The sequence below is a fragment of the Diachasma alloeum genome, unplaced genomic scaffold (genome assembly GCF_001412515.2).
Source record: "Diachasma alloeum isolate Michigan unplaced genomic scaffold, Dall2.0 Dall_scaffold_00484, whole genome shotgun sequence".
In the NCBI taxonomy this organism is placed as follows: Eukaryota; Metazoa; Arthropoda; class Insecta; order Hymenoptera; family Braconidae; genus Diachasma; species Diachasma alloeum.
The window spans coordinates 68,445-78,969 of NW_021680617.1; the positions used below are offsets into that span (position 1 = coordinate 68,445).

At 36.6% G+C, this 10,525-nt stretch overlaps 2 protein-coding genes across 3 annotated transcripts; one reads left to right on the forward strand and one right to left on the reverse strand.

Moving 5' to 3' along the window:
* The first annotated feature begins 1,318 nt into the window (after positions 1-1,318).
* Positions 1,319-2,962, forward strand: LOC107042518. The gene is made up of 2 exons (XM_015263586.1): positions 1,319-1,490; positions 1,690-2,962. Exon 2 carries the CDS (start codon positions 1,692-1,694, stop codon positions 2,499-2,501), a length of 810 nt encoding a protein of 269 aa, XP_015119072.1. The 5' UTR covers positions 1,319-1,490; positions 1,690-1,691; the 3' UTR covers positions 2,502-2,962.
* Positions 2,963-3,631: 669 nt separating this feature from the next.
* Positions 3,632-5,410, reverse strand: LOC107042517 (putative nuclease HARBI1). 2 transcript variants are annotated; one of them, XM_015263585.1, is made up of 4 exons: positions 5,256-5,410; positions 4,769-5,164; positions 4,365-4,689; positions 3,632-4,285 (listed from the first exon to the last, which is right to left on the reverse strand). In XM_015263585.1, the coding sequence occupies exons 2-4, from the start codon at positions 5,140-5,142 to the stop codon at positions 4,208-4,210; spliced, it is 777 nt and encodes a 258-aa protein (XP_015119071.1). In that variant the 5' UTR covers positions 5,143-5,164; positions 5,256-5,410; the 3' UTR covers positions 3,632-4,207. The 2 variants fall into 2 exon arrangements, with proteins under 2 accessions (XP_015119071.1, XP_015119070.1); XM_015263584.1 differs by having other exon boundaries at positions 3,632-4,689.
* Between the last annotated feature and the right edge of the window lie 5,115 nt (positions 5,411-10,525).

Here is a 10,525-nt window from a genome sequence, read left to right on the forward strand (position 1 = left end):
CACAACGGAAACACCGACTTTGGTATATTACAATAGAATTAGGGAGTTTTTCCCTAATTTTTTATGATAATTTTTAATTTTTCTTGTTAGTTTTTTTTGTTTTTTCAAGGCCTTGCAGGTTTTTTTCACGCTAGTAAGACCACCAATAAAAACGCGTTATTCCATTTTTTCTTCAAATTTGAAGTTTTTGCTAATTTTGGGATGTATCCGTGGTGTTTGCAAAACCCCAAAAAATGTAAAATTATAATAATTAATAATTTCGCGTGCCTTCGGTCGAAAGGCCGTATCAAAATTTTTCATCACGCTGTGACGAAAAGTGAACTTTTCGGCCCCGCTCCGCGTGCCTAAAAGTACAATTTCCGCCACATTGTGATGAAAAATATTGTTCGTAACTCGTGAAAAAATGTTTTTTAGCTCGTGGGATTATATCATATAAACCTCCCACTCGCCAAAAAACACTTTTTTGCACTCGTTACGAAATATATAAATAAATAGTATATATTTTGTCACTGCTGCTACGTTCAGCCCGTGTCGAAAAGTGCCTTTTCATTTACTAGTAAACGCAAAGTCTTTTCGTTTACATGTTTCGACTTTTCGTTTACTAGTAAAGGAAAAATGGCACAGTTCGGCACTCGCTGAACGTAGCATCACTAACAAAAAATATATTTCGGATACACGTGCGACGGGGTGTTTTAACTCGGGTGATTGGCAGCCCTCGGCTTCGCCTCGGGCCGCCAACTTCACACTCGTGCCACCCCGTCGCACTTGTATCGAACCAAAAGGTCGTATAAATCCTATCTCGGGGAATCAGAAATCTCGACGTTTCAGATGATTCTGAGTCATCTGAGCCTATCTTTTCGAAAACAAATTTTTGATTTTTTTTACAAGGAATTGAACATTTTTTTGAAAATTCAGGCCATAAGGTCGTATAAACACACTTTCCCAGGGAATATGAAATCTCCGCATTCTGGTTGATTCCGAGTCATCTGAGCTCAATTTTACGACACAAATTTTTTGATTTTTTTACGCGTCAATTTTTAAATTTTGAAATTCATGTCAAACGGTCGTATACACACTTTCCCAGGGGATATGAAATCTCTACGTTCCAGGTGGTTCTGAGTCATCTGAGCCGATGTTTCTGAAACCAAAATTTTTTTTTTACAAGCAATTTAGAAAATTTTTGAAAAATCGAGCGAAAAGGTCGTATAAACACTTATCCAGGGGCCTGTTCGTTTTGAGGGTGAAAGTGTCGCCTGGTGAGTGTTTGACCTAAAATCGTGCGGTTTGAGGTTGTCAATCACCTGTGCGTGTCGTTGGCGCTGTCACTTGGTGTGTTCGGATTGCGATGGTGATTCGTCGGTGAGAACATAACCAAGTTCTTGAGTTCAATAATTTTCGAGGGTAGAAAAATTGGTATATTTAATAATTAATAGTGTTTATTGTATACATTCATTTGGCTTGGAGTCTGCGATTGCATAAGGATTATACTGGTAAGTCCTTGGACTCATTATTCAACGTTTATAATTCACTTCAAAATATGTTTGTTAATTAGTAGAAATAATTCACGCAATTGAACAATATATACACTCCAATCTAGTTGGAATTATCTATCAGTTTTGCTATCATATCCTCCGAAGGAGTTGAGGTATTCTCTATTTTAATTTATCCCTTGCGTCTGTTGGTTTTCAGAAATGGCAGAAGGGGTAGATCTTGATACTGAATACACGCTCATGATTGATCCTGGTACTGGAGAGTACATTCAAAACCCTCGAGGACAGTATCTAGTTCTTTCGACATTGGATAAGCAATCTTTTTTTCGTGACCTCGTGTTCACTGAAGCGGCTGAAAGTGATCCAATACCTCCTGAAAGTAAAAAAGGCCCTCCCGAGCATGTGGGCAGTGATGATAGTAATGCAGAAGTGGCCAATCTAGTACCTCAAGCGGCTCCAGCTCCTCGGCGCCCGTGGTCGGATAAACAGACATTAAGTCTCATCAATTACTACAAAGCGAATCAAAAATTATTTGATGATACAGTCATTAGAAACGAAATGTTGTGGAGAAAATTTGTCAAGGATCACTCCAAGGAAGGAGGTTATCATGACATACAGCAAGTGAAAGATAAATGGATGAGATTGAAGAGACAGTTCCATAAAATGCTTGACAATCGATCAGCTAAAGCCACTGGCGCTAGGCGTATCGACTGGCAATATTTCGACGCGATGTACGAAATTCTGAAGGAAAATCCCAAATCTAAATCTGTTGCAATTGCATCATCACGTAGAGGAGCAGCGAACATCGTAGTAGACCCTAATATGCCTGATAATAACTTTGAAGCAAAGGCAGCAGAAGACAAGATTGAGCCTGACGATCCAGAGTACAATACTCATCTTCGCAAATCTAAAAAAACTAAATTGCAATTGCATCTCGAGGCCTTAGGAGTGGAGAGGCAGAAGAGCGAAGACGGAGTGAAAGAACGTCATTCTGATACAATGAAAATGTAGGGAAAAGTTCTTGAAGTCTTGGAGACATTTCTAATTGATTGAAAGGTTTGTGCAACTCAAGAAAGAGGAGGAAGAGGAAATCTGATAGTGAATCAGACTCTGATGATTAAATCATTTAATATAACTTGGATGGAACGTAAATTTAATATTCATTCATAAATGTACCAAGAAGTCTTCAGGAAGATACAAATGTGATAACTTTGTGATTTGACGTATTGTATCATTAAGAATAATTGTTAAAAACTTGTAAAGTCTTCCTACAGTTTCTACTTCCTACTTTCTACAGGATCATAATTTAATTTCCTTCTGTTTATAGATAATTTCTATCATTTTTTAAGGAATGTGTCACCAAAAACGTTTGTTAAAAACTGAATTTTATGCTTTAATAGTATATTATAATTGATAACAAATGTTTAGAGCTCACGAAGTTGTGTAGCGAACGGTGCCTATTATAAATTATGGAAATAAGTAAGAACCAAACACTATTATTATTTTCTATTGACATTTTCTTTTTAATCCTGAAGATTTCCCTTTTTGTTCAATTACTTTAAATTGAGATGTAACGAGCACGACGAGGTGGCAGATATATTCCTACAATTCTTAACTCAATTAGTGGCTCAATCAAATGACAGAGAGTTGAAGCACAAAGTTACAAGTTCATTAATAAGGGATAATAAGGTAAGTGTTGAAGAGAAATGGAAAAAGAAATTGGTAGACAATTGTGTAGACCTCTTCCGGAAGGTTGGAGCCAGGTGAATGAAGGGGATGAAAATCAGGTGAATGGTGATGTTAAGAAGGAATTTAGGCAGGGGCTTATAGTATTTCATTGGGAATTGCTGCATGTAATACATCTTCAACACTCGGAGGGGGTTTGGTACTAGAGAAAGATTGAGAGGCAATGGCTGAATATAAGAAATTTTCTTTTTTGTTTTATCAATTATTGGTTAAATGTAGATATTACAGACAGCTATTGGTGTGGATATTTTCCAAGTACCACGTTGGACAGTTAGAGTTGCGATTAGAGTATGATGAAAGCCAGAAAATTCAAAGCCCACATCAGATTCTGTAAATTGATGGATTTATTTGATTCATTCATGTGAACTTCAACATGAAATATGAAAGTTTTCATTCATAAATAAGCATAATAATTGAGATATTCTTGGATACATTATTTATTAATAAGTGGCTCTTCATAGCCTATCAGAATATCCAATTGCTGGAAGTGGTTTCTCTACATACAAAACTTGTTTCTCGACTGCCGTTCGAAGCTTCCAAATACCAATATTGCATGAGTGAGTATTATTGTGAGCATAATTATTTTTATATGTCTGAATCAAGTGCATCGGCCAAGTTATTACGGAGTTCAATTCCTCGTTGATGGATCACTTGAAACCCCACATCATCATCATTCCCACGACCATCATCATCATCAATATCATCATCATGCATGAGGTTTTGTGTTACATAATCTAAACATGCAAAATGACGATGTCCATCAGCTTCGTATTCGACTGCAAAACGATCGGGGTCCCTCTGACAAATGTTATGAAGAACACAGCAAGCTATTATTGTGGAAGGTATCAATTCTGTACGTTTCATATTTACATATTGTAATCGACGGAACCTTCCAAACAATAATGCCCAACAGCGCTCAATAGCTGTCCTGGTCTTCGCATGTCTCGTATTGAACATCGTTTGCCTTCCTGTTAATTCTCGATGGGCAATGTATGGAGGAATACACCATTGAGTGACGGGATATGCTTTGTCACCCACGATGAATTGATCTTCATCAAAATAAGACGGATGATTTTCGATAAATTCCGAATAAATATCTGAATTTCGAAAAATCCTGATTTCACTTACAGAACTTGGGTAACCCGTGTAACAGTCAGTCAATAATAATTCATGGTCACATATACCCTGTAGGGTAATACCATAGAAGCATTTGCGATTTACACATGCTTGGGGATCATTTCTTGGGGATAATATAGGTACATAGGTCCCATCAATGACTCCAACTACTCCCGAAATAGCAGAAGCTTTGGAAAATCCTTTTTCTATGCATCGACGTCTAGCTTCATCCGGCCAAGTGATAATTTTTGGTGCTAATATGTTGAGAGCATTTATGACTCTAAAAAACGCATCAAATAAGTCCGATTTGCTCATATCAAATCGATTAGCCACAGACCTAGAAACAAAACAGCAAATTATCTTCAGGGAATCATAGAGAACGACTGCTCGTATCATAAATGAATTCCAAAAGATACCTGTAGCTTTCTTGATTGGCCAAAAGCCATAATACAGCTAGAAGTATCCCCATTTTATTGTCTGTTTGACGTCCTGTCATTCGGGGACTTGACAATAGAGGTGACACTTCTTGGAGAAGCCAATTGAATTGAGGTTTGGACATGCGGAAATCCTCTTGGAATTCGCCTTCAGAACATGACTGTACAGTGACTTCTACGAAGCCTTTCATTCTACTAGGAACCTCCAGGAGGGCGCGATTGGTTACATAGGCCGTGGTAAATTCGTTAGCTTCGTCTTCGCTTTCTTCAAGATTGTCGTTCATCATAAATAAACTATAAGATGCAGTTGAAACTGTTGCTATACTTGCAAGATACACTTTGTCAAATCGATCCATTTCTTTCAGTATTTGATTCAATCTGTAACGCAATACATTCGGTTATTTCTACTAATTAACAAACATATTCTAAAGTGAATTATAAACGTTGAATAATGAGTCCAAGAACTTACCAGTATAATCCTTATGCAATCGCAGACTCCAAGCCAAATGAATGTATACAATAAACACTATTAATTATTAAATATACCAATTTTTCTACCCTCGAAAATTATTGAACTCAAGAACTTGGTTATGTTCTCACCGACGAATCGCCATCGCAATCCGAACACACCAAGTGACAGCGCCAACGACACGCACAGGTGATTGACAACCTCAAACCGAACGATTTTAGGTCAAACACTCATCAGGCGACACCTTCACCCTCAAACCGAATAGGCCCCAGGGAATATGAAATCTTCACGTTTCAGATGATTCTGAGTCATCTGAGCCGATGTTTTTGAAACCAAATCTTTGTTTTTTTTACAAGCAATTTGGAAAATTTTTGAAAATTCAGGCCAAAAGGTTCTATAAACACTTGCCCAGGGAATATGAAATCTCTACGTTTCAGGTGATTCTGAGTCAGCTGAACCCAATTGTACAAAACAAATTTTTTAATTTTTTTACTGGGAATTTTTGCTCATAAAAATATATATACGATTTTTCGGCTCATAATTTATAGAGAATTATTCAATCTTTTTCGAAATGACAAAAAAATTGGTCTCAAAAAGTTATGTTGAGATGATTGAGAATCATCTGAAAATTCGAGATTCACCATTCCCCGAAATCGTGTTTATATGATTCAAATTTTTTTGGTTCTAATTTCCTCAGTGAAACTAAAAAAAAAAGTCTCGTAAAGTTATGTTCAGATGATTTAGAATCATCTGAAATGTCGGGATTTCCTATTCCCCGAAAAAGGTTAATACGACATTTTGGTTCTAATTTTCTGAAAAAAAAGTTCTCTAAGTCCTTTTTTTAGGCGAAATTGACTAAAAAAAGGTCTCATAAAGTTATGTCCAGATTATTCAAAATCATCTGAAACGTCGAGATTTTCTATTCCCCGAAAAAAGGTTGATATGACTTTTTGATTCGAATTTCCTGAAAAAAGTAGAATTTTCTCTACGTCCTTTGTTTAGGCGAAATTGACTAAAAAAAAGGTCTCGTAAAGTAATGTTCAGATGATTCAGAATCATCTGAAACGTCGATATTTCCTATTCCTTGAGATAGGATTTATACGAACTTTTGGTTTAAATTTCCCCACGGATTCAAAAAAATTTTGATACGGCCTTTTGGCCGAAGGCACGTGATTTATAAATCAATAGTAGATTGAATGCAGAAAGACGAAACTAAACGGTTCTTCTATTTTGAGTATAGAAAGATTCCCCAATGGAAATTAAATCATCAGGGGAGGGTCTCAAACCATTAACGGAAACAATAATTATAATTTATTTAATAATTAATGGTAATAAATTAATTCAAATATCGTCTTTGAGATTAATTTCCAAAAAAAAATGAAACTTGAACAACACCTTCAAAAAAATCGTCTAGAGCTTGCGAAACCATCAGAGTTTAAATAAAGCAATTAAGACACCTTACTACCTAATAAATGAACCCAAATTTCAGAATTTAATTTTTTCTTTTTAATAAAAATGATTATTTAAGACGTTTTTTAAATGAATTAATTATATTGCCAGGAAGGTCTTGATTGCCTTTGCCTCAAACGCTTCATTTTTGGCAAATTCAAGGAGAGCTTTCTGGAGGTATCCTTTCACTGTCAAAAGTTTTCATTTCTTTATATGCACATTACTCTCTAGGACGTTTTTTTCATTGACTAATTAGATAGCGAGGGAGTCTTAATTGCTTTTCCTTGAACCTCTCAGGGTTTTTCAAACTCGAGCAGAGTTTTCTATAGGTATCCCTTAAGTTTCACAATTTTTACTTTTATTATTTTAATGGAAGTTAATATTTAACAAATTTTTACAATTATTTCCTTAATTCGGCAACAAACTTATCTTAACTGCCTTTTTTTTTAAACTCTGATTGTTTTGCAAACTCAAGGAGAGCCTTTTAAGAAAGATGTCCCCCCTACATTTCAGAATTTTTACCCTTTTCATTTATTGGAAGTTACTCTCCTAGACATTTTTTCAATTTATTCACTAATTAGGTAGTGTTTTAATTGCTCTTGATTGTAACTTTAATAGTTTTGCAAACTCGACAAGATTTTTTTGAAGTGTTGTTCAAGTTTCATTTTTTTTTTGAAAATAATCTCCAAGACCTTATTTGAAATAATTCATTATAGTTAATTATTAAATAAATTACTCCCCTGATGATTTTATTTCCATTGGTGAATCTTTCAATACTCAAAATGGAAGCACCGTTTAGTTTCTGGTTTCTGCATTCAATCTACTGTTTATTTGTAAATTATTAATTGCCATAATTTTTCATAGTTTGGGATTTTGCAAACTCCACGGATGCGTTCCGAAATTTGCAAAACCTCCAAATTTGCAGAAAAAATTAAAAAACACGTTTTTATTGGTGGTCTTGCCAATTTTTGGTACTTAGAGTTGATAATTCATTGAGTTGTTAATGGAATGAGACAATCTTTTTCCCCTAGAAAAATGAAATTCTTCTTCCGTCTGACAAGTTGAATAATCGAACGGTCCATTTTGCCTTTCCCTCCCCTAATTCATTCAATTATCTTAACAATAAGTGATTTCGGGCACTATCACCGCAATTTCCTCTCGGATATCTTCAATTAGATCAACAGTTCCTCTGAGTGAGTCGAATGTCTCGACGTTATCTTCTGGAGATGTCTCGACGTTATCTTCTGGAGATGACTCGATGTTATCTTCTGGACATGACTTATCATCAGTATTTTCCGGCTAACGAAAATAATAAAAAAATAAGTTTCCCAAAAATTTCGCGATGTCTAGAATTCAACAGTAAACGACTCACTGATGAATGATTGTGAGTCAATTCCACTTTTTTTACCGTCAGGGACTGATTGTCTTCCACAGCCCTCAAGATGACCTTGAACGGACAGTCTGTCTTCTTCGATGTTCGCCTGAAAATTTTCCATAATATTGCATCACTTTTTGCAATGGAAAATAATCCATAGAAATCCTCAATTCAACTGGGATCTTATTAAATGTTGAGTCATTTTAATAATGGGTGAGTCCACACAAAAATCTCAAGAATGAAATTTTCATTAGGCATTATCGAAATGAATGAACAATGAACAAAGATGTTCCATACAATTTTTGGATGAATATTAAAAAATCATTCAACTTACTGGCAAGGTTTCTCAATTCCAATTTTAGCTTTTGACTTGTATTTTCCACTGCGGCTGCATCGAACCTCAATCTTGTAGAATCCTAATTTTTCAGGCATATTTTTCACTCGAGCACGTGCAGTTGATCTGCTACTGCCCCTAGATAATTTAACACCTCGTTCGATCTCGTAATTACATCTAAATTTATCGTATTCACGCGTTGTCTTGAATTCTTGACCCACGTAGAACTGTATTTTCCTTTTTCTTTTCTTATTTTCTTCATCTGCAGGAGCCTGCATCTTTAAACCCGTAAAATGGTATTTCCCCACTGCTTAACGTTTTCCGGACGATGTACTCAAGATGGCGGAGAGCTGTGTACGTTCTAGATGTACACGGTTAACGAAAAATGCGGGGACTCTGACGTGGAGGCGACCTTGAGGCCGCAATGTTCTACTCCACGATTTCGTTAGAGAGTCACGTCGATCTGTGCCATCTAACGGCAAACACTTAGGAACATACGAAAAAGTGACTGCCCCATCATAGCATTAATAATTCGATGATAGATGGAGTATTTTCAAACTCGGCGTCACACCTCAATTCGTTTACAAGTCAATGACCGTGACTGGCGATTTTTGTTTTTCGGTTATTAATAAAAAATATCCTGTGAAAAATTACCTACCTAAAATTCGATTATCATCAGTTCGACGCGATTTTTAACTCAATTTGTCTAAAGAGATTCGACCGTTCACTCCAATGCTTGAATCCGCGAGATGTGCGAATAATAGCGAGTGCAAGTGCTGATGAGTGACTTAACCTGAGAAAACGTAGGGGAGGGCGGTGCAAAATAGACACCTTAAGGAAAAAACAAAGTTATTCCAATGAAAACACCCTGGAAAATTTCCTGGTGATCTAAAACATAACCACAAGAACGGACAAGATCCGTCGGTGAAACGATATCTCAATCAAGAGTGGGGCAAAATGGACACCTTGACAAATTTTTCGATTTTTAAAAAATTTTAATCATTTCATTCTTATTATGTCATTGTATTATCTTATTATTTTGTAAGTTAATGAATGGCCGTAAACACCTGAATCCTCTCAATTTCTGGGTAACCCGCACTCCACCTAGCGACACAAATAAAATGCACTATCGCGCGCTCTCACCTCCACTAGCTCGCCTGACTTTTTGGAATTTAATTCAAAAACATGGCGCCGGAAGACAAAGAGAACTCGGTTGAAGTTTGAATTTAGGAAGAAATTTTTGAAAAAATGTTCTCCACGGTCTCACCTCCAAAGAATGCAGGATTTTAACATGGCAAATAACAGAAAAGAATGGTCTTGTTCACAATTTTCGGAATGGTATAGCTGGACGAGATTGGTTGAGGCTTTTTCTGAAAAGACAACCGACTTTATCGATACGAGCACCTGAGGGAGTTTTTTCAAACCGTGCAATGGCATTCAGCAAGATAGTTGTAGAAATTTACTTCACGCTCTTATCGGAGCAATTACAAAAATATGATTGCTCTCCTGATCGTATTTTTAACGTGGATGAAACTGGTGTCACTGTCATCCCAAAAACGTTATCCAAGATCGTAGCTACTAAAGGAAAGTGACAAGTTGGGAAAAAAAACTTCAGGTGAACGATGTAAAACAGTTACAGTCATACTGTGTGTTTCAGCCTCTGGCAATGCACTACTACCCGTATTTGTATTTCCTCGGAAAAGAATGAACCCCAAATTGATGGAAGGAGCCCTTGATGGAGCTTGGGGCATGGCCACTGAGTCAGGCTGGAGTACGATGGAATCGTTTTTCAGATGGTTCAAAAGGTACATTGACGTCGTGAAACCAACTGCAGACAGTCCCACATTATTACTCCTGGGTGGTCACTGCAGTTACGTAAAAAATGTAGAGGTCATCACATACGCTCGAGCTCATCATACAGTCATCTGTGCTTCCCTCCCCACTGTACCCACCGACTCCAACCACTGGATGTCAGTGTTACGAAGCCCATTTCAATTTATTATGCAGACGAAATAAGTGAGAGGCAGAGAAAGGATGCAGGAAAAAATACACAACAAGGTGACATCCCTCATCTGTTTGGGTGTGCATTCTCCAAAGCAACGACACCATCTG